Raw genomic sequence first — 22845 nt, forward strand, 5'->3', positions numbered from 1 at the left:
GGAACAGCGACCGCCGCCATATTAAGGAGCGCGGAGCCCGGGGTCCCGTCGGCGGCGGCCGCGGCAGGACCAGTGGAGCTGCGGGCGGCAGTGGCCGGCGCGGCGCGGCGCCGGGAGAGGCGGGGTCGGCGGAGCCAGCGGGCGACCGGAGCGAGCCAGGTGAGGCGGCCGGGGTGTGGGGACCCGCCCCCCGGGCCCGAGCCGCGACCCCCCTCCCCCCGAGCCGGGCAGGGCCCGACGGCGGCGCGGGCCTACCCCGGGCCTCCCCGCCCTCCGCCCCGACACCGAGCGGGCGGCCCCCACGCTCGGGTCCTCCGGGAGCCGGCCATCCCCCCTGAACGCCGCCCCCCGTGCCGAGCTAGGCCCGGGTGACCTCCGCATGTCACTCCCGTCTTCACGCCCCAAACCCGGCCCTGCATGAGCGCCCCAGCCCGAGCCACCTGCAGCCCGAGCCCTCCCCCCGCAGCTCGCGTCCGAGGTCCGCTTATAAACGGGGCGGAGCTGTCCCCCAGAAGGGCTCTTCATCTGGCCTCTCGAGCCCGCCTCTTCCAAATCGGACCATCCCCGCTCAGGCCCTGCCCGGATCGAGACTGCCCCCCGTGGCTGTCACGACACAGCCGGTCGAACCAGGCCCCCTCCCGCCGCTTTGTGGCCCCCGAAACAAGTGGACGGAGGTGCGGAGACCCTGTCTGGGCGCCCCGCGGGGCTCCTGGCGCCCAGAAGCACTCAGGCACTGCCGTTTGAGTGCACATGACCCCCGCGCTCCCGGCCCCACTGCCTCCTGCGCCCCCAGCCTCCCAGCTTGACCCTTTCAGCTGCCGTCCAGCCCGTGTCAAGCTCTCCGTGTGGGCCCTGACCCCACCAAAATCCGAGACGACTGTCTCTGCCCAGCCACCCTCCCAGCCCGGAACATCCTGCCTGTTCCTGTGAGCACCCGCCCCACCGCCGGGAGCCCCAGGTGTGGGATGCTTCTTCCCATCACAGCCGCGTTCCCGCACTAAAAACTGCAGACCCCACCCACTGGTCCTGCACTGCCTAGACCGCCCCCCGCCCAAAGCGGAGACCCTCCGCTGTGCAGCTGTCTAGCCCAGACCTGTTTCGTTTTCCCCTGGAAATCCTCCCCTCATTCAGGTGCCTGTCATGCTGGGCGCTAGCCCCCCACCCCCACCCCACTCCAGTTCACAGTGATGACCTCATGCCCCCCTCTGGTGAGGCTACACTGCACCCTCCGTCCCCCCCCAGCTTCTTACTGTACTTTAGATGGGGAGGATTTACCAAAAGAAAAACAATCCATCTCAACATACCCAGCTGTTCCCCTTACCCCAGATTGGGGACAGGTGAGAAGGTCTTTGAAATGAAGGAGGTTGGGTGGTCTCTCCTGGAGGGGGAGGGGATTTGCACACTAGAGGCTGAGGAGGTCTCCTGGGGACAGTCCCCAGCATGGTGCATTGTGCGCTAGAACGCATCCGAGGCTGTTGTTCGTGCAGAATTTCTCATGGGCCATCTTGGCCTTTGAGGTCATGGGCCCTTCTGTTTCAACAGAAGCGACTAGACCGGCGTGCCTTCTGAGCCCCAGAGTGCACGCAGGCGTGTGGTTGTTACGGGCCACGTTCCGAGTGAACAGGGTTCCGTTGCTCCAGGAGGGTTTTCTTGAGGATTATGGGCTCTCCCCCTCTGAAGACCAGGCTTCTGGCCCTTGGACAGCTCTTGGCTCAAAGGACAGTTGCTTTGCTGGGTGGTGGGCAGTGTCCGGGGAGCTAGCTGTGCTGGCCATTTGGGCCCCGTGACTCTTTCCCCGGGGAAATCTCAGACCCCGTGGCCCAGCCGGTGGCAGTGGCAGTTTGGGGCTGGGGGAGAAGTGCCTGGAAGCAGATGGGGAGGCGATGAGTCTTCAGAAGCCAGTCTGCCTCCATTCTCACACGAGGCCCTCTCTTTCAGCAGGAAATCTCCCAGCGCTGTTTGTTGGGGACTCTGGCCTGGCGGATTTGGGGACCAGAGTGGGGTTGGTCATGGGGACCTTTTGCTTGGTAACACTGAGCAGCAGGGTGAGGATCCCAGATGGTTCTGTTTGGAGGGCCGATCCTGGAGACTCATGTCAGGTGTCAGGATCAAGGGACTCGGTCTTTAGGAACCAGCGAAATGGCACTACCGTTGTAATTCTGTTCTAGAGCAGAGGTTCTCCACTGAAGACATTGGTGCTGTCTGGGGGTGTCTGTGGTGATCACGCCTGGGGGTGCTCCTGGCATCGAGTGGGTGGGGTCAGGGATGCTGCTGCCCCACCCCTCCGCCCAGTGCTCAGGATGGCCCCAAATATCAGCAGTGCCGAGGGGGAAGATCTGGGACTGGAGTTCAGTCTGAGAGCCCTGTGAGGGCAGGGACTCTGCGCCCCGTAAGACTGGAGCTCAAGAACCCTGGCTTGAGTGGGTGCTAAAGGGCGGGGACAGCCAGAGGGTAGGGTATGTTTGGCCCATTCCGGGAGTTGGCACAGGGAGCTGATGGCCTTCAGAGCGAGGGAGGGAATAGTAGGCCGCCCCTCTTTTGCCTAGAAGCTTCCCGCCGTCCAGTTTCTGATCCATCACAGGCCCCAGCAGCCTCCCCCTTGTCAGGTCCACTCGTCACTGCCCTGGCCAGCTCTCACTGCACCTGCCCAAGATTTGGGGCATGCGGAGTGGCTGCAGGCGGTGGGCGGTTGGAGCCGGGCGCATCCTGCGGCTCGCACACAGTCAGGGCTCCTCCTCGTGTGGCATTGACGTTCCAGACAGGGGACATTCGTGCCCCCAACCGCCATGCATCCTTGTGTCCTTGGCAAGTGACTGCTTTCTCCTACTGTGGCTCCCTCACCTGAGATTGGGACAGGAGCACACGGCTCGGCCCCGCAGCCTTGAGTGGCTTAGTCCTCGACCCCCGAAAGTGGACTGTGGACTCCACTCACTTCCTGGCTTCCTACACCTTCCCGTCAGCGAGCAGCGAGTCTCCTTTTCATTATTTGCTGAATTTTTGTTGTTAACAGATCTATTCAGAAGAATTCCCATGCCATGTGATTTAGTGATTTAAAGTATACAGTTCAGTGGTTTCCAGCTTTTGCATCTATCCCATTAATTCCAGAACATTCTCATCCGAACAAACCTCCTTGCCTTTACCCATCAGTCCTCTGCCCTCCCCAGCCCCGGCAACCACTGCCCCATTTTCTATCAGGATGAGCCTGTTCTGGACGTGTCACCCACGTGGACTCACACCCCGTGTGGCCTTCCGTGTCTGGTTCCCTCCCTGAGTGTCGAGGGCTCAGGGTCCATCCCCAGGGCCACGCGTGTGGGCGCCTGGCCCATCTGAGGCCGAGTGATGTGCTGCGTGGTGGGTGGACGCTTGGACTGTGTCCACCTTTTGCCTGTTGGGACGAGAGCCGCTGCGAACCGTTGAGTGTGTTCCTGTGTGGTGACCCTTGTTTTTGATCTGAACTCCGATGCTTCTCTGCTCTCGGCACACTTTCTTGGCGGGCACACTTCACTTCCTGTCCTCGTTTGCTGCTGCTGCCCGAGGCTGGCTCCAGAACTCCAGGCCCACGTGGCCAGTGCCAGTCGGCATCTGGGCGTCCTGCAGGCACCTGTGTTGAGTTAGCCCAGAAGAGGTCACTCTTTCCTTGAACCTTTCCCGCGCCCGGCCTCTCGGGACCGCCTGCTTCCTCACCTGGACCGGCAGGCATGGTCCTGCTCCCCCCGCTCCCCAGTGCTCTGCCCGGTCTGCGCGTGAGGCCGCCTTCAGTGCACAGAGGCACAGCTCCTGCCGCTCCCCGCTCCCCGTGCTGCCCCACCCCCCCTTGCCACTAGCCCGGGGACGCCGCCTGGGAGACTGCTCTTCTGGCTGGCCTTACTTTTCCCTCTTCCTGCCCCCGGCACGGCCTCACCCAGCCTCCCCGAACCTCTATGCAGTTCCCTAGGGCAGCAACCGCTCCTTCCAGATCCCTGTGCCTTTTTGCACATGCTCTGTCCAGAGGAGGGAACCACCGGTTTGTGCGGGATGCATCAGGCTGTATTTGCGCAGTGCCCTACAATAAGGAGTAAGCAGAGGCGGGCTGGGTCGGAGGTGGCATCGGGGGAGGATGAGGGAGCAAGGGCAGGGGCAGACTGCTGCGCGGAGCTTGTCTGTCTGCACTTACGGAAGGCTGAACAGTAAGAGAAAGGTCAGCGCTGGTCTCCTGAGCCTGAGGGAAACCACTCTTCCCCCTGAGAATTCCTGTAAACCAGGGGTTCTCCACTGGGGGCAATGTCTGGGGATATTTATGGTTGTCACAGGGGGGTGTTCTGGCATCGAGTGGGTGGGGGCCAGGAATGCTGTTCAACCCCCTGCCATGCCCGTGACGGCCCCCCACAGAGAATGACGTGGCCCCGGTGTCACCAGTGCCAGCAGATGGGGTTGGGGGTCCTTGCCCTAAATGTACTAGGTTTTAGGGTTTTCCTTCTGCCCCTACCTGGGACCCAGAAGTGGGATCCATGGTGAGACATATTGAGGAAGCACTTTCTGATGCTCAAGGCTGCCTGTGAGAGGGTGAGCTCCCTGTCCCTGCAGGTGTGCAAGCAGATACCATTGTGCGGGGGCTCACTCCGAACCCCTTTAAGGCCCGTCCAGCCTTGAGATCTGGCTCTCTGACATAAACCACAGCTGCAAACACGTACGTGAGCATAAATCGTTTGGGTGCTGTTGCCAAGTCATCCTTCCTTTGCGTAGGGGTTTGCGTGCTCTGGGCTGCTGCGGACCCTGACGGCCTCGTGGGCTGGATGTCTCACCCCGTCACACTGAGGACGGGCGTCTTGCAGCGCCCAGGGGTGGGAGGCGAGCGGCCTCACCTTGGGCACATTTCTGGGGCCTCGTGCAGCAGTGCCTGCCTGGGGAGCCGCAGTGTCTCTCGGGCCGTCGTCACAGGCTGGAAAGGGAGAGCCTTTGGTCCAGAAAGCCGTGTCCTCTAGACTGCCAGCCTGGGGCAGGCCAGGACTCCTTGGTGAGCCCCAGGGCCTGTCTGCACAGAGCGAGTGGGGAGTCAGCCTTAGCTGAGTGACTGCACGCATGCTGGAACGTGCTCCTCGGGGGCCCCGACCTCTGGGCCTCCCCAGAACTAACTTGACCCTCATGCTGATTCACATCAGCCCCGGAGGGGAGGCACGTTGTCTCCCTGTCCTGTGTCAGGCGCGGTCCTTTCTGATTCCAGCTCTTTTGGGCCTTGTCTTTTGCTGGAGTGAGAGGCGACGGACCACTAGCTCATCGGGTTCCCTCTGCTGGGTGGGGCCTCCCTGTTCAGAAGTCCCTTTCAGAGCCCAGGAGCCTAAGTTCTAGTCGATGTCTGGAGACCACGGCCAGGCCTCCCACCACCAGCCCCACGTCTTTTACTGACTGCAGTCTTCCCTCCTCTGGGGTGGGGGGGTGGGGGGGCGCTGCGGTGAGGGAGGAGAAGGGGCTCCACTTGGCCCCCAGCCTACCGCTGTGGCCGCCAGGGCGCCTCCCCTGCCACACGGCCCACACACTGCGGATGGAGGAGCAGGAAGCAGGCCCATCTGGAGGCTGTTGTGCACCTGTCCCCGAGCCGGGGGGATCAGCCACCCCTTCCTAGCATCTCCTCTGGGTCAGGCCCTCCGCTAGCTGCTTCACAGAAGTCCCGCCCACTTTCGTAGCACCGTAGGTGGTGTTCTCCCGTTAACCCAGGTCGGAGAGAAGTTGCTTGCCCAGAGCTACTGGGCCAGTAGGAATGGAGGCTGGGACTCAAAGCCAGGTGTGTCCTTCTCTGGAGCCAGCCCCCCCGCTCGTTCTCTGATAGACCTTTCTAGGACAGCGTGGTGTTTGGGTTGACCGGTGGTGGGGGAAGGAGCTGTGAGGGCTGGTTCCAAGCCTGCCTGAGCTGAGGCAGAAGCAGCGAAGCCAGAGGCTTGCATGTGAGCGGAACATTGGACAACCCCCCCTTTTTCTAGTTGGGTCTTCCTCATGTGGTACTTCCCCAGCCTTTTAGAGAAAGGCTGAGAAGAATACGACCAGCCCCTGGGCGCCCGGCAGGACGCTCTCATCTTCCGCAGGAGGAAAGGGCTGCTAGTCAGGTAGTCTGGGAGCGCCAGGAGCTACCCCGGGGTCTCCTGCGGCCTCCGCCTATGGATCTCTCCCACGGGTGCATGCGTCTCTGGAGATGTCAGGGGCCTCGCGAAGGGCTGTGCCCCTTGGTGACAGTTCCCAGGGAGCCCCCAGCCGTTTACCAGCATATTCCTAATCGGTGGATGGTTCCCGTAAGAACCAACCAGTGGATATTCACATGTGATGTGACGCCCCACTCCAGAGCAGGCCTTCGCTCCGGTGCTGGGCCTGGGGACCCTCCCACCTGGGGGAGCGTCGTGATGTGAGCAGCCGTGGGCAGGAGGGTGAGCGTGGGTGCTGGGGCTACATTTCCTGGGGAGGATCCCAGCAGGTTCCTCCTTTGTGAAAGGGAGGGAGCATTGCACCTGGGGCAGAATTAAGTACAGGACCTGGAGCTACACTGGCCCGCTGCTGTCATTGTCCCCCGGGGCCAGGAGCAGTATCCTGCTCACCTGGGACCCTGGGCCCACACGGGATGGGGCAGGTGGGTGGTAGCAAGTGCCACCTGACCTCTACCTGTTGGCAGATACGGCTTCCCCCACAGAAGCCGGAGTTACCCTCACCCAGGACAGTTTTGCTGGGGGACGCTGGGTGGTGTCAAGGACATCTGTGGTCGTCACAACGGGGAGAGCCTCTGGTGTAAATAATTTCATAGGTAGCCACATCCAGACCGGCGTCACCCTCAAAACACCGAGTCACGAAAGCCCTGTTGTGGGGGCTGTTTCATTCCTTTGGTTTTTGCTGAAGAGCCTTACAACATCTAAACCAGGAGGGACCGGTTTTTCGAGATGAGCAGGACCTTGGAGGACTTGAAATTTGGTGAGCGCTTCTGGAAGCAGAGTGCTCCGTCTTGGGGGCCCCGGGGCCCGGCATGAACTTGGGAGGAGATGTGGGTGCGCTGTGCTGCCCCCAGGCCTGGAGGGGAGACTGTTGCATCTCCATGCCGCCGCCCTTGCTGTGCGCCCCCCGGGGCCGCCCCCCACTCCAGGAGGCTGGGAGATGTTTGGAGGCGCTGTGTGCTATGTCCTCTGTCCTTGCTCCCACCAGGCCAGCCCACGTGTTTTGTCGTCTCCCTCATCAGTTAGCCTTCCTGGCCTGGTCCCAGAGTGTCTCTGTCCCTCAGCACTGTGAACATTCTGGCCGGACCACTCTTGGGGGGAGGTGGCTGAGCAGCAGCCCCGGCCCCCACCCCTCAGTACCAGGAGCACCCCAGTCGTGACAACCACACAAGTCCCCAGACACCGCCCCATGTCCCCTGGGGGGCAGGATGGCCCCAGCGAGAACCACCGGGTCCTACCTAGAGTGGGCCGTCTCTGCCGAGTGCTCGGTGGGTGGAAACCATGTGAGCAGCGCACCGCGGGGCTGGTTGGGTGAGGTCGGGCTAGCGGGGAGCTGCAGAGAAGGCTGGGCCCTGCTCCATGACTGCTGGTGGGGATCGGCTTGCTCTCAGAGAGCTCTGGGCCCGGGGTGAGTGAGGAGCGGAGCACGGCCAGTGCACGGGAGGGCAGCCCTGGTGCTTGGGCGACCCCTGACCCGTGCAGACCCCAGCTTTCGCTGTGAGGGAACCTCACTGTTGTCCTGTGAGGTGACGGGGCTGCTGCCTGTCTCCCAGAAGAGCGGGCTTGGAGGTTGGAAGCTTGTCTGGGACAGTGGCCTGAGGTGGGTCTCCTGGCTCTTCATCCTGGGGGCCACGTTGGGGGGAAGAGGAGACCCCCTTCTTAAGGGTTGGCTTGGTGGGTGGGCAAGTCCCCCAGGGACAGTACCCAATGGAGGGGACAGTGGCAGCGAGTGGCCGAGGGCTCTGGCCCCCGCTCACCTGACCTGGACACCAGCCTCCCCTGCCAGCTGGGGGAGCTCGGGGGGCGCTCACTGCTGCCTTCCCGGCTCTGTCTCGGGCTCGGCCTGCGGACGGCCCGTGCTCCGGACTGCTCGCTGACAGAAGAGTCACCGCAGGCTCGCAGATACTTTATTAGGAAGTTCTCAAGTGTGCGGTGCAGGCGGCCGAATGTTGGGTGCCCTGCCAGCCATGCTCCACCCCTGGGCCAGGGCCTCAGAGTCCAAGAAGTGCAAACGGACACGCCCGGGGAAGCAAGGCTCCTTCCTGTCCTGTTGTCCCCCACCCCCGGTTCCTCTCCCCTGAGCTGACCTGTGCTACTGGGTTCTTCCCCCGCCCTCCGGAAGTAGCTTGTTGGCACGGAGCTGCACTCACGTGCGTGGGGCTCCCTGACCCTGCCCTCCCACTGCCCTGTGCCCTAGTGGGGACAGGAGCCTCACGCTACCACGTCAGCCCTCGCCTTCCGCTCCCACACGCAGCCTGCAGACAGCGTCCTTGTCCACATGATATTGCACACACAACTATTACGGGCGAATTCTTGGAAGTAGAGACACCGCATCAGAAAGGATGTGCGTTTTAAATTTGGAAAGCAGCTGCCAAATTGCCTTCCTTGGAAGTCGGGTCTCAGCTCCTGCCAAGGAGCGCGCGTGCCTGCCTTCTGCGTTGGCCTGGGCGGCCGGGCTGTGTCAGCTGCCTGGAAGCTCGGGGCTGGGGACCTGCTGCCCTCCGGCTGCCAGCCAGGGTGCACGTTGCTCTCAGGAACGCCATGCTCACACCCTTCACCGCTTCGGTATCTCCCAAGGCTGGCAGGTATTTTTCCCGCTTGTGTCGTCTTTTTAAATAAAACCGTTTGTGGTTTGTCTTGTCTTGTGGACGCTTTTCGTTTCTCTTGGGACTTGCTGTCCATGTGACAGATCAACCCTGCCGGCCTGGGGACATAAGCATGGTGGCCTTGCTCTGTGAATGGGGGGCTCTGTTTTCCACTGGAAGCGAGCTTGCCTGGGCTGAGAGGTTTAGACCCCCGTAGCCCACAGTGTGACCATTCCCGGTGCTGAAACCCCTCGTTCCCTCGCACCCAGAGCCCCACCGGCCCTGAGCAGCCCTACTGGGGGAGAGCAGGGGAGGGGCATCCGCTGAGCATATGGACTGGGCATGGCCTTCACCTGGCCCCCCTCAGGGCTCTGTGTCTGGTGGGTGGCGGACAAGGCTCCAGCCAGGGCCGGCCAGGGTTGACTCCACACACGGTTGGCAGAGGGATGTTAGCTGCTTCTCTGGTCCTTGTTTCCTTGTCTGCAAGGTTGGAGGGGGCAGCTGCCTGGCCCAACTCTGGTAGAGTACCCACTGATGGTAGAACTGACCAGAACGGAGCCATGTGTCCCTTCTTCTTCCCTGCCAAAAATCCCACTGGGGATTCTCGGTCCTCGAAGTGGACGCTGGCCTCCTGGAACTCAGCCCCCGTTTGCATGTGGCCTAGGCTCCCCCTTGGGAAACACCATGTCTTCTGAATGGGCATTTCCAGCCTGGACAGAAACTCATGGCCATGCTGCCCCAGGAGTGGTCCCTGTGGTGAGGATACACGTTGGGGTTTATCCTGGGGCAGGCCAGTAGGTGGACTTGGAACTGGGCAGGAGGGAGAGGCTGGGGAAGGAGCCTCACCCCCAGAGAAGTGAGGGAGGCTTGAGGGTCACAGCCATCCCCCACTTCTGGACTCCACTCTGTGACAAATGGGCTGAACCGGTCTGGGGACCTCTGCCAGGGCACACAGGGTACATGCAAGGTGGGGGGCTATGGCCAAGAAGGGGATTGCTGCTCCCACAGGTTTACCCCAGATGGAGGGCCTCAACCCCACTTCACTCACAAACCAGGAGGCCCACTGTGTGGCCCCGTGGGGACGACGGGGCTGGGGGAGCTCAGAGGAACCCCAGGCCCAGTGGAGGGAGGCCCCTGGGGGCAGGTGGGCACGAACGTCGGGCCTGTGGGCGAGAGCCCCTGTCCGTGCCCCCATGTGACCCTGGGGTGTTGCTGCCCCCGGCTCAGCCGTCACGCGTTCATGTGCGTGTGCGGCCGCGCATTGGGAGCGCCCACTAACGTGGTAACGGAACGTGGTGTGGAACACCCAGTGGTGACTAGGGGCCGTGCTCCTGTTCCTGTGAGTCTAATCCACCTGGCTTGGCTTTGGGCTGGACCACACCAGGCCAGCCCTCCATGTCCCCCCGTCGCAGGTGAGGGTCAAGAACTCAGCAGGCTCACGCTGGTCCTTCAGCCACGTGCTGTACCCGGTCTGCCCGCTGCAGGCCCAGAAACCCATCAGAGAGGCCATTTGGGGATGTTGAAAGTAGGACTTAGGCAGGTTGGCCTGAATATCTCCTCGTGTGGCCACAGCTGGAGAGGTGTGAGTGGTGTTCCCCCAGGTCTGCTCCCTCCCGGGTGCCACAAAGCTAGTACTTTCCTTGGGTGTCTTTATTTGAAGAGTTTACTTATCTGAGAGAGAGCACAAGCAGAGGGAGGGGGGGAAGGAGAGGGAGAAGCGGACTCCCCGCTGAGCAGGGAGCCCGATGCGGGGCTTGATCTGCGACCCCAGGATCATGACCTGAGCCGAAGGCAGACACTTAACTGAGCCACCGAGGCGTCCTCAGGTGTCTTTGTTTGAAAGGGCAGACGTTCTTTCTGGTCTACTCTCTGTCTCTGTGCACGGGACCCTCTGGGGAGCCCCTACAAGTGGGATCGCGCAGGATGTGTCCCTCGTCTGGCTTCTCTCGCCGAGCGCGGTGTCTTCCAGGTGCATCCATGTTGGAGCAGGTGTCAGAATATCTTTTCTTTTTAAGGCTGAATCACATTTCAGTGTGTGGATGGACCGCACTGTGTTTATCCTTCATCTGTGGGGAGACACTTGGGAGTCTCTGTCTTTGGCTGTTACGAATAACGCTAGTCAGGACATGAGAGTACTAGTCTCGGTGTGGGTCTGCCTTCCTTTCTCCAGGGCACATACCTAGAAGTGGAATTCCTGGGTCACGTGGGTGCGTGTGTGTGGCGAGGAGCTCGTGGGGATGGGGTGGGGAGTTGGTGCTTCCTGGGGACAGAGTCTCAGTTCGAGAGGATGAGAAAGTTCTGGAGCCGGATGCTGAGGGTGTTCGCAGAACAGCGTGAGTGGGCTTCATGCCGCTGAGCTGAGCTGTGCACTGAAAATGGTTACGATGCTACAGTTTCTGTTACGTGTCTCTTACTGTAATTTTTTTTTTAAGCCAAGCGTTGACTTCTCCAGGGTGCTACACCTCAGAATTCGTAAACTTTTAATTTTTGGCCAGCTTTTGCTTTTCAGTTTGTTGATATTTTCCTGTCCTGGCCCTGGGCTCCAGCCAGAGTAGCAGAGGGACGGTGACTGTGAGCGTGCGGGGGGTCTGGGGTGAGAGCAGGTGCTCTTTGGGAAGCTGCAGTCCTCTGAGCACCCCCTGTGCCAGGCTCTGTCCCCCAAACTCTTGCTTCAGCCTCCAGAGGCTCTGCGGTACCTCCAAGGGGAGGCACGGCTGGCAGACGTTTCCCGTTGGTTTCTGCAAGCAGCCCCTGGCTCTGGGCCCGGTGTCAACCCTGCGGTGAAGAGCATCGTTCTCTCCGAGGTGGCCGCTCGCTCCCCCTCGTGCTGGACAGTGCTCAGCCCTTTCTTGCTGCATGTGCTCCTCCTTGTAGAACGTTCTTCTGCTGCCTCCCCTCTTCTCACTCCTTTTAGAGAAGCCTTCTGAGCTGGGTTGAGCGCAGTGGGGGGGGTGGGTTTGAGCTCTACAAAGGGGTGCTGTTGAACCCCACCCGCTTGCACACACGGTCCTGCAGGGTGAGGACTATGGCCCCGTTCTTGCTTTAGGACACAGAGGCTTCCCCACTTGGAGGAACCCATGCTGGGACCACTTCAGCCCTTGTTCAGCCCCCCCAATCTCAGGGCTGGATGTGGTTTGGGGGGCAGTTTGTGGCCTCAGGATCTGAAGCAGGAAGGCAACATGATGGGGTGCATGGGTTGGAGGGATGGTCCTAGGGCGAGCTTCATGGCCCAGGAATAAATGAGAGACTTGCACTAACCGGGATAAAGGCCAGGGGGAGCCCTGGTCTCTCCCCAGTCCTCCCCGTCACATCCCGCTGTGGCTTCCCTCACCCTGGTTCCCGGGAGGGAGGTCCTACACGTGGTGAGGGGCCTGGCCATCACCATGGAGTTCCCTGGGGTCACCAGGCAGTGGAGGGGGCTGCTGCCTACTGGTGCTGACCTCTCCTGCCCTTCCTGCCCCAGGCTGACCTTGGCCGGCTGACGTTGGCCGGCGGGCTGGGCCTGCCCTGCATCGCCATGGACCAGGACTATGAGCGGCGCCTCCTCCGGCAGATCGTTGTTCAGAACGAGAACACGATGCCCTGCGTGAGTACCTGGACCCCACCCCCACTGGCACTGTCCTGGCTCCACGCGGGGGCTGGGGTGGGGACTGCAGTGAGCCGCTGGGCTCCAGCCTGCAGAGGATGGGGTGCAGGGCAGGTGAGAGGCACAGCCACACGCCAGGGAGTCCCCTCCTCGGGCTTCCCGCGCGCCTCCTGCTGCGGGAGCCCACATGGGCCGTCAGCTTCCAGACCCCTGTCCCCGTGGGGCCGCACTCAGGACTGAGGAGGGGGGCAGGGGAGGTGAGCTGCTCTCAGTTTCCAGAGAGGGAGGTGAAGGGCCCAATGTCTCCGAGCTGGGGTTCAGAGCTGTGGGGCTGGCCTCACTGGGCAGAGGTGTGATGGTGGCATGAGGTGGCCTGGTCCTTATCTGCTGGGAGCCAGCAGCATTTGGGGGTGCCTGTTTCTTGTACCCCACCCCTCTCAGCCATGCTGCCTGTGTCACGGGCTCCTGACCGGTCACAGGCTGTGCTCACTGCTCTGCTCCATGCTCTCTGAGCTCTGCGCTGGGCAGTCGAGGCCTCCGCCCGTGGTGTCTCAGGGCCACGCTACTTCTGGGGGGCCTTTTGGGGGAGCCCCTCCTGCCTCCCCCAGCTCCTGGTGTGGCCGGCAGTCCTTGGTTTCAGAGCCACCACTCCCGTCTCTGCCTTGTCTTCGTGTCCCCTTCTCTGTGCATGTCGGCATCTCTGACTCTTAGAAGGACACGGGGTGTGGATTTGTGGCCCATCCCACTCCAGCGTGGCCTCCTCTTACCCGGAGGACACCTGCAAAGACTGTGTGTCTGAATAAGGTCACGTCCCAGGTGCTCGGGGATTAGAACTTCAACGTGTCTTTTTGGAAGACACAGTTCAATCCACTGCAGATCCCTTATAGAAAAAGGGGCATTTCTGGGACAGTCGAGGGGGGTGGGCTGGTTTGCTGGGAACCGTGCCCCCGCGTCCACTCCCCAGTTCTGGTGAGTGACTTGCGGTTGCACGGGGGACCGTCCTTGCCTGATGGAGATGGGGCTGACGGGGCGGCAGCTCTCTGCACACAGGGACCAGGGTCTTCGGTCTGTACTGCGCCCTCTGCCGCTCGCCAGTGTCCGGCCTCCCGGAGCAGGGAGGCCAGACCGAGCACGTGGCTCACTCACCGTCTCACCTCTGCCACCTGGATTTCTAAACTCGATCCCCTGGGTCAGCGGCCAGAGGCCGAGTGCAGGGAGGCAGGCCAGGCCTGGCCTCAGGGTCTGAGAGGGGAAGCTGGCCTCGGCCCTGCACACTGAGGGCTCCGCGGCACCAGCCCAGCCCCTCTGTCCTTGCAGGTGGCAGAGATGCGGCGAACCCTGACGCCCGCCAACTCTCCCGTGTCCTCCCCCAGCAAGCATGGAGACCGCTTCATCCCCTCCAGAGCCGGGGCCAACTGGAGCGTGAATTTCCACAGGATCAATGTGAGGGGCTGCCCAGAGGGCGGCGGGGCCGGGCCAGGGCCGGGGGGCCGGTGGGCCGGGAGCTAGCTCCAGCTGGCCCCGCCTCCTTTGCCCCCCTCTCCCACAGGAGAATGAGAAGTCTCCCAGCCAAAACCGGAAAGCCAAGGACGCCACCTCAGACAACGGCAAAGGTCAGGAGTCAGGCCCCCCCACCCCCCCCCCCCCGCATCCCGGCCCCCTGCCCCTGCCTGGCCTCATGGAGCCCCCTGCCTGCAGACGGCCTGGCCTACTCCGCCTTGCTGAAGAACGAGCTGCTGGGAGCCGGCATTGAGAAGGTGCAGGACCCTCAGACAGAGGACCGCAGGCTGCAGCCTTCCACGCCTGAGAAGAAGGGCCTGTTCACGGTGAGCCAGCAGGCCCGGCTCCCCACTTGCCCTCCCGTGCTCACCCTGGGAGCCGCTTAACCCCACGCCTCGAACCAAGGCTTTGCTCTCCTGCTGCCACGAAGGCAGTGCTGGGCCAGGTGCCAAGTTCACGGTCCTGAGCCTCGGGGCAGCCACCGCGCAGTGTTGGAAGGAGCCTGGCTTGGGTCTCCTGAGAGATGGCCAAGGGGGCTCGTGGCCATGGGGGCAGCGGGGAGGCCGACACGGGCAAGTCACTGTCCAGACGACACCTCAGGCCCGAGGCCTGGTTGGCTTCTCTGAATGCTGCTCACAGAAGCTCATCCCGGGTTCAGTGCACACCCTGCCCTCCTGCCCAGCCTCCGGCAGCGCGGGGACACCAGGGCTTCGGGCGGGAGGTCCCTGAGCTCGGCCGGGGCTCCGCTCAGCAGGTGTCCCCCTCCCCTGCCTCCAGTATTCCCTCAGCACCAAGCGCTCCAGCCCTGACGACGGCAACGATGTATCTCCCTACTCCTTGTCCCCTGTTAGCAACAAAAGGTGAGTCTGAGCCTGTGGGGGCTGGGACAGGGCAGGACAGGCAGCCAGGCAGTGCTTGGGAGCCAAGGTTGGTCCAAGAACTGTGCTCAGAGGGGCAGGGGTGGCTCAGGGGGCCTCCCTGGGGACGCACTGCAGGCTCAGTGGCCTTGGGCCCAGACAGGGGAGTCAGGGATGGCTCCCCAGAGGAGGTGCCGGGCAGAGGCATTGTGTGGCTGTCAGAGCTCAGGGAGGTTGGTGGCCACTGGGTCACCCATAGCTTTGGGATCACGTGGGGGGCAGAAGGCGGGGCGGGGGAGCCTAGTGCTGCTGGGCTGCAGAGGAGGAGAGGAGATCACGAGGTGGCTCTCCTCCCTGCAGTCAGAAGCTCCTGCGGTCGCCACGGAAGCCTACCCGTAAGATCTCCAAGATCCCCTTCAAGGTCCTGGACGCACCAGAGCTGCAGGACGACTTCTACCTGAACCTGGTGGACTGGTCGTCCCTCAACGTGCTTAGCGTGGGGCTGGGGACCTGCGTGTACCTGTGGAGCGCCTGCACCAGCCAGGTGGCGCCCCTGAGCGAGCGTGCGCTGGGGGTGGGGGGCAGGCAGGACTGAGCCGGTCCCCGGGGTCCAGGCAGCACCGGCCGCGTGCCCCCAGGCCTGCCCCTCCCTGCGGGGGGCCGCAGCCTCCCCAGTTCCTCCGTGTCAGCCCAAGAGGGGTGGGGTCTAGGCCCAGCGCAGCCTGGGGACCGCCTGAGGGCCGCGTCCGTGGTGGTGGTCCTCACACCTCCCGCAGCAGTAAAGCTCTTGGAGTCGCTGCTGGGGTTCAGGGCCTGCAGGGCAGGAACCCACTGCTCTTTGAGGTGGGCTGTTTTCGGGAATAAAACCAAAGGCAAGTGGGTTCCAGAGGAGGCTGAAGCCGCCTCAGAGAAAGGGCCACCCCTCAGCACATGGCAGTCTGTGGCCTCCGCCTGCAGCATGGTGCCCTGGTCACCCCCCCAGGCTCTGTGCAGTCTGTCGTCCCCGTGCTGTTGTGTGCCCCCCCCAGCGTGCAGCCTCCTGAGCACCCCGGCCACATTGCCCCGGGTCTCAGCACTGACCGCAGTGCGCGCGGGCCTGGGGTGTTCCCGAGCGAGTGAACGGTGGTTGGGGGGCGGACGGAGGGATGAACAGATGGGCAGGGCCTCGGAGGCCCGGCGGGCAGCACGTGGCTCACACCGCCTGTTTCCCATCTCCCCAGGTGACCCGGCTCTGCGACCTCTCAGTGGAAGGGGACTCGGTGACATCTGTGGGCTGGTCTGAACGGGTCAGTACCCGGGGCCCGTCCCCCAGCTGGGCAGGGCTGGCACTGGGGCCATCTGACCCGGTCTCACTGGTGGGGGCCCTGCCCAGTGCGGAGGGGGCTTCAGACCCCAGCCTGGAGGTCGCTCGTCTAAGCTGCAGGAGTGGCCTCAGCACCCCTGCCTGTCCCCAGCCTGGGTTACAGGGATGGGGCTCCTCAGACTTGGTCCCCTGCGGACTGCGCCCCCCCCACCCTGTGGAAGCACACAGATGTTCAGTGTGTCAGCTAGAGTGTCTGTGTGACCCATTTTCCCAGAGGGTTCCAAGGAGGGATATCCTCTTGGCCCACAGGAGCTCGCAGAGAAGTGGGATGCTTCTCACCAGAGCTCAGTCTGGGTTCGGTGCGCGATGCCCTGCAGCGAGGAGGGAGAAGAGAGCCAGGGTGGCCAGTCAGAGAGAGGGCCCTGCGCCTGGGCCTGATGCCCACTCCCTCCCCCGTGTGATTCGTTCTAGGGGAACCTCGTGGCCGTGGGCACGCACAAGGGCTTTGTGCAGATCTGGGATGCGGCTGCAGGGAAGAAGCTGTCCATGCTGGAAGGCCACACGGCACGTGTCGGTGAGGAGCCACCTGGGCCCCAGGGGGCAGGTGTGATCTCGGGGGGTGGGGGTGGCCAGGACTCAGCCTCCCTTGCCCTCTGCCCGGCCTCCAGGGGCGCTGGCCTGGAATGCTGACCAGCTCTCTTCTGGGAGCCGGGACCGCATGATCCTGCAGAGGGACATCCGGACCCCGCCCCTGCAGTCGGAGCGGCGGCTGCAGGGCCACCGGCAGGAGGTGTGTGGGCTCAAGTGGTCCACGGACCACCAGCTCCTCGCCTCGGGGGGCAACGACAACAAGGTAGGCGCCCCAGGGCCCCCGCCATCCCGGCCTCGGGCCGTCCCTTCCGTCACAGGGCAAGGGCGATGCGGGTGCTGTCCGGGGTGGGGGGGCTGTGAGGAGCTCGGGGGGTCTCATAGTCGCTGCCCCCGCAGCTGCTGGTCTGGAACCACTCAAGCCTGAGCCCTGTGCAGCAGTACACAGAGCATCTGGCGGCCGTGAAGGCCATCGCCTGGTCCCCACACCAGCACGGGCTGCTGGCGTCCGGCGGTGGCACGGCCGACCGCTGCATCCGCTTCTGGAACACGCTCACAGGGCAGCCTCTGCAGTGCATCGACACGGGCTCCCAGGTGTGCAACCTCGCCTGGTCCAAGCACGCCAACGAGCTGGTGAGTGCGGGCCTGGGCGGGGCCTGTGGGGCCGTGCGCGCCTCCCCCTCGTTGCTAGAAAGCCTTCAGAGGCCCTCTGTGAGGAGCTGGGGGCAGACAAGCCCAGGTGTTGCAGGCGGGAGGTGGGGGGAGCACCAGACAGGTTCGCAGGGAGCGAGGGTGGTCACCTGTGGCCTCCGCGCCTTGCCCAGCGAGCCCAAGATGGTTCCTGGGTGGGTGCATCGGACCACTTGCGTCTGAGCCCCAGGGCCACAGAAGGGGGGCCTGAGTTCCGACAGCGCTCTCTCCACCCCCCAGGTGAGCACACACGGCTACTCGCAGAACCAGATCCTGGTCTGGAAGTACCCGTCCCTGACCCAGGTGGCAAAGCTGACCGGGCATTCCTACAGGGTCTTGTACCTGGTGAGTCTGCCCCCCCGGGGTCTGGGAGAACACCACTGTCCTGTGCCCCTGTGCAGCCCCTGCCTCCGCGTCCCCCTGCCCGGGCAGCCTCCAGGCCTGGACAGCAGGATGGGCTCCTGTCTGCACGGTCAGGTTGTCCCACCACCCGGAGTCTGCTTTCCCGAATCCCTACCCTTCCTCCACTCTTCTGTTTTTGGACACACACAGAAAGAAATCTCGCTAGGTAACCCAGGTCTGAGCCCTCGGCTGATCTCTGAACGTTTCACCAGATCGCCATGTGCTCTGGACGAAGGACCCCTCCTGTCTGCAGATGTGCTATTTTTTTTCTTTTCAGAAGAAAATGTTTTGTGCTTAAAACCCACTTACCATTTGTCTGATTTTACAGAACAGACTCTCTCTCCTTGCAGCGGGTGGGGGGCGGCCTTGTGTTTTGACCAGGGTGCTCTAACCGCGGCTCTGTCGTGTGGCCTCGCTGGGGCCTGTCCCCCGCCCCTGGCTGCATTCCGGCAGCCCTGTCCAAGTAGGGCTGCCTGCAGGGCATAAGGCCAAGGGGGGTCTGTCTCCTCCCTTCCGCAGGCCATGTCCCCTGATGGAGAGGCCATAGTCACTGGTGCTGGGGACGAAACGCTGAGGTTCTGGAACGTCTTTAGCAAAACCCGTTCGACAAAGGTAAAGTGGGTCGGTATCAGAGCCACATGTTCCCCCGCGCGCGTCCCTCAGCCTGTCCTGGGGGCTCCCCTCCCCCAGTCACCCAACCAGCGCATTTACCCCGTCGGCTCTGGTCTCCCCGGGAGTCTCCTCTGGGACGCCCACGTCCCCTCTGTCTCTGCTCCGCGTCGCCGCACAGCCCCAGCCGCGTGGCACAAGGCGCTCAGAGCCTGGCTCCCCCACCCCCCGCCTCGGGGTGCTGGGGAAGGTGCTCACAGGCTCCCCTGGCCCGAAGCCTCGCATGCCCTCCAGGCAGGAGTTCCTTCCCCGGCGCCCTGACGGCCTGGCCGAGCGGCCCGCGGTTACTGGGAGGTCGCCCAGGGGCTGCGGGCTCAGCAGTCCCTCCTGTGTGCCCTGCAGGAGTCCGTGTCAGTCCTCAACCTCTTCACCAGGATCCGGTAAAGCCTCGGGCCTCACCGTCTGGGTCAGAAGAGTCCCACCTCTCATCGGCGTGCATGGACCCTCCCCTCCCCAGCACGCGGTCCCTAGAGGAGACAGCCGGGGCGGGTGGGGAGTCGGGCCTGGAGAGATCCTGAAGATTCTCATTAAAGCCTGATTGTGAACCCTGGCAGCCGGTGTTTGGGGCGGGGACGTGGCCGGGCCCCAGCAGGGACCATCTGTCTGGCTGCTCTGCTCGGAGCACGATGGACGCCTCCTGGGACCCAGCCTGCTTCTGTCTGCGTCCGCCACTTCATCGTCGGGGCTGCATGCTCTTCCCAGAAGCACGTGCTCACCGTCACCACCGCCATCACCACTCACGCCTACGGGACAGACAGCTGGACGCCAGGCCGCTCAGATGGGGCTGGGCAGACGGCTGAGATCGGCCCATGGATCAGAGGGACAGAGCCACCTGATAGGTTTCTCTGTGGCCAGTCCCGCCGCCCTTGCCCCGGCAGCCACGCCGCTGACTTCCTCGGGGGCACGGCGCCCCGTCAGGAACGGGCCCCGGGCAGTGTCCAGGCCGAAGGAGGTCATCTCGAGATGGACTTGTTGTCTGCGGAAAATGAGACAGGCCCGCTCTCTGTGTTGTGCTTACCCTGACCCCGCACTGTCCTTGTTACTAACGGGGGTCACGGCCCTGTTTTATCCCCAAGCAGGACTCAGGTGCTTGTGGCTTGCTGGGCAGCTGGGCAGGGTGACCCAAGGGCAGAATCGACCCTAAGGGCCGGGTCCTAAGGGCATGTGGCCCCTCCCCCCCAGCCCCTTCCCCTACCCCAGGCCACCCCACTGGGTCCTGTCCTGTGCCATTGCCGTGGGGCAGCCAGGGGAGGAGGCACCCGGAGGTCCCTCCAGAAACTTCCTGAGCTTCCCCCAACCCACTGCTCTGTCCCCAGCTGCACGTGAGCCCATCCCCTCCTGCCTCATCTCCAGACCAGGAGACCAAGAGGGAGGAAGGGAGGGCCTGCATGTGGCCGGGGGCAGGAGTAGCAGTGCTCCCCTCCTCCTCCCCTCCTGGATCACGGGGTGCTGATGGAGTGGACAGGCTGGGGCAGGCCTGGGCTGGGGGGAGTCCAGCAGAGCCCCTCCGGGTCCCAGTGGCCTTGTGCCCCCCTCTACTGGACATGTGTGTGCACATGTATATATGTACTTGTGACTTTTCTTTGGATTTGTTTGTGTTCTTGTAGGTTGGTCCCAGCCAAGTTTCAGGCTGGAGGGGAAGGAGCAGTGGCTCACCCCCTACCCACTGGGGGGGACAGCGCTTACCCTCCCGATGAGCTGAACCTGCCTGAAGCAGGGGGGCGGTGGGAGCCCGCCTCCCCAGCCCCAGCCCCGCACCTGCCTGCCGCGGGACGGACGAGGGACAGTGTACATAGATGTGTGTATTTTGATTGGTCAAGTTATTTTTGTTTGAGTGTTTTTTTAAGAAAACAGTCCTGACTCGGCCACACGCTCGCCTTGCGCAGTTGCTGGAGCCCAGGAGCTGGCTGTGCCTGTGACACTGTGCCCCCCCGGCCTGGCGGACCCCCGCCTGGCGGACCCGCGCCTGGGAGTTGGGACAGCGGGCGGGAGTCTGCGTGGGGCTAACTGCACGGGCAGCGGACGGGGGCGCCTGGTGCAGAGCGAGCCTTGTTTCTTGTGAAATGCGTCGTTGTCATTAAACCAGTTGTGGGTTCATGCACTGCTAGGGCCGGCCGTCCATCTGTCTGGTCCCCAGCTGGGGTGTCTAGATGTCGCACACGGGGGCAGGCGGCTCGTCCTGGCTGAGCTGGTCGTGGAGAAGACTCAGGGCATCTACAAGAGGTGCCGGCGACCCCGAGGTCAGGGTCCCCTGGGGCTGAGGACAGGGCTGTGGCCAGTGCTTGTGGCCCAGCTAGGGTGCGGCTGCTGTGGGGAAGAGGCACCCCCCTGGCTGCCATCTGGAAGGGGGAGAGTGGGGCGGGAGTGGCGGTCTGTGTGCAGAAGGCGGGTCATGGCGGGGTAAAGGGAGGGCCGGGGGCGGAGGAGCAGATGAGGACTGGGGGGGGTGTTAGGGGTGAGGGGGCCGCACAGCAGCTCTCAGGTGGGGCACGCGCTGCTGCCCCCTCCACCTGACAGATGGGGAAACTGAGGCCAGTGGGTGACCTCGCTGGCCCAGCATCTCAGGGGAGGTGGGGGGAGGGTGGGCAGGCAAGAGTTGTTTCTGTTGATCCTTGAATGTAGCTTTTGCGGGAAAGGGAAAGCGATTTAGTAGTAGTGGGGGGGTGAGGCAGGGGCCTGTGGGGGGCGGGGAGGCCGCAGGGGAGGACGTGGGGGGGCGGCAGGAGTGGGGGCTGAGGACGCCGTGAGGACCATAGAAGAGGGGGATCTGGAGGTGATCAAGGGGAGCAGAGGGTCTTGGGGCTGGAGAGGAAAGCCAGCCCAGGCCGGAGGAGTGGTGACTCCAGCAGGACCCGGCAGGTCAGGGGGCCCCAGGGGTTCCTGAGAAGAAGGGTGAGCCCCCCCACAGTGAGCAGCTGCCCACGGCTGGCCAGCACCCAGGCCCTTCCCTGCAGGTGAGGAGCCCTGTCCGGGGCAGTGGGGACCAGAGAGACCAGACCGCAGCGCCTGCCCTCGTGGGCCCCGGCTGTGGTGGACAGTAAGAAGCATGTGGCTGCGACGGGGTGGGAGGCCCTGGGGAGGGGCACCTGTGAACCCAGAGACAGCCGTGTGATCAGGGGCCCAGAGAGCAGGGAGTGGGGGTGGTGCTGCGGACAGAGGGCACAGTCCCTGCGGGGGCTCTGGAGCCGCACAGGGGAGGGGACAGGGCAGGGGCGGCAGGGCCTTGGGGACCACAGGGACGACTTGGGCTTCTACCCCTAGGCAGTGGGAGCCCTGGGTGTGCACCGAGAGGGAAGTGGGGAGACTGCCTGAGACCCAGCAGCAGGGCCGGGCACGGAGCCAGAAGGAGGCGCGGCCCAGGCAGCCAGGAGCAGGTGCAAGTGAGGGGCAGGCAGATCTCCAGTTCTTGCTACGGTTTTCGTTACTGTGGTAAAATATGCATTACCATTTACCATCTTAAGGCATGTAATTCAGTGATTTTTGGTACATTCATGAGGTTGTGCTGCCGTCTAGCTCCAGAACATTCCGTAACCCCGTCCCCATCAGCTGTCACTCCCCCCTCCCCCCCGAGCCCCCTTCCCATCCCTGGATGTGCCTGTTCTGGATGTTTCACATAAATGGACTCACACCCCGTGTGGCCTTCCGTGTCTGGTTCCCTCCCTGAGCGTCGTGGGCTCGGGGTCCGTCCCTGGGGCAGCGCATGGGGACCATGGTCTGTGTGTCCGCAGTGCGGTTGCGGACTGTGGACCGAGCTGCTGTGCGCGCATGCCTGCAGGTCTTGCTCTGAGTGTAGCTCAGAAGCAGAAGAGGGGCAGGGTTGGGGGTGAGGAGGGAGGGCTGGGAATGTGGGGGGTCCCAGCTGGAGCTCCTGGAAGGGTGCACCGGACGGCACGGCCCAGAGAGCCCGTGGGGGTGTTCTGAGGGGCCCAGAGAGGAGGAGGTGGGAGCCCCAGGTCGGGCACAGGGAGCCTGGGGCTCACGGCCACCGCCTCACTCGTGCCTCCCCCCGCCTGGCCCTGCCATCCTGCCATCCTCCGCTGGGGGAGGGAGGGAGCTGTCTGGATGGGGGCCCGCGCTGGCCAGTACCGTTGCCAGGACACCAAGGGTGGCCTTTGTCGCTGTCAACAATGGCCCCACAGGCCTTCCAGGCATGAGCCCCTGGGGACCCAGAGGCAGACATGCAGACCCTGCGGCGGGAGGCTGCCCGGCCCTACGTCCCCCGGGGGACCCTCGAAGCAGATTTCCCAGCACCTCTGTACAGGTGAGTGCCCGCCACGGCCCCATGCGCCACCTCTGTGTTTCAGGCCTGATGGCATTTGGTTTGGCTTCTCTTGCGTGTCGTTTGCTCTTCAGTCAAGGCACGTTGGTGCTGTACCCTCGCCCCATCCTAACCTGGCTGCACCCCGCATCTCCTGCCCCACCTGCACCTGGTGCTCCCCTCCCCACCTGCGGCCAGGGCAGGGCGTGCGTGGGCACCGCAGGTCAGGGGTCCGCTGTG

General features: G+C 63.6%; 2 protein-coding genes across 6 annotated transcripts in view; both read left to right on the forward strand.

Annotated features, from left to right (window-relative positions):
• Positions 1-21016, forward strand: FZR1 (fizzy and cell division cycle 20 related 1). Of its 5 annotated transcripts, none has more exons than XM_032394635.1 (14): positions 1-159; positions 12216-12338; positions 13656-13781; positions 13888-13951; positions 14037-14164; positions 14616-14698; positions 15056-15239; positions 15916-15981; positions 16470-16572; positions 16667-16851; positions 16986-17219; positions 17517-17621; positions 18198-18299; positions 18690-21016. In XM_032394635.1, exons 2-14 carry the CDS (start codon positions 12270-12272, stop codon positions 18729-18731), a joined length of 1491 nt encoding a protein of 496 aa, XP_032250526.1. In that variant the 5' UTR covers positions 1-159; positions 12216-12269; the 3' UTR covers positions 18732-21016. The 5 variants fall into 5 exon arrangements, with proteins under 5 accessions (XP_032250526.1, XP_032250527.1, XP_032250524.1 ...); XM_032394636.1 differs by having other exon boundaries at positions 13712-13781; XM_032394633.1 differs by lacking the exon at positions 1-159 and adding an exon at positions 8487-8752.
• Positions 20514-22845, forward strand: part of CUNH19orf71 (chromosome unknown C19orf71 homolog) — a 4781-nt gene continuing 2449 nt past the window's right edge. Inside the window, exons 1-2 of the mRNA XM_032394639.1 lie at positions 20514-20587; positions 22487-22608. Coding sequence (XP_032250530.1) covers positions 22526-22608 — 83 coding nt within the window. The 5' untranslated portion in view covers positions 20514-20587; positions 22487-22525. The remainder of the gene's footprint in view (positions 20588-22486; positions 22609-22845) is intronic.

Source organism: Phoca vitulina, unplaced genomic scaffold (genome assembly GCF_004348235.1).
Source record: "Phoca vitulina isolate PV1807 unplaced genomic scaffold, GSC_HSeal_1.0 scaffold81, whole genome shotgun sequence".
Lineage (NCBI taxonomy): Eukaryota > Metazoa > Chordata > Mammalia > Carnivora > Phocidae > Phoca > Phoca vitulina.

Excerpts from the sequence above, each read along its gene's own strand:
- FZR1 (XM_032394633.1), top strand. The coding sequence starts at position 8,510 with ATGTGCGTTTTAAATTTGGAAAGCAGCTGCCAAATTGCCTTCCTTGGA. Across the intron at positions 16,573-16,666 it reads AGGCCACACGGCACGTGTCG|GGGCGCTGGCCTGGAATGCT; the intron begins GTGAGGAGCCAC and ends CCCGGCCTCCAG. Across the intron at positions 16,852-16,985 it reads CGGGGGGCAACGACAACAAG|CTGCTGGTCTGGAACCACTC; the intron begins GTAGGCGCCCCA and ends CTGCCCCCGCAG.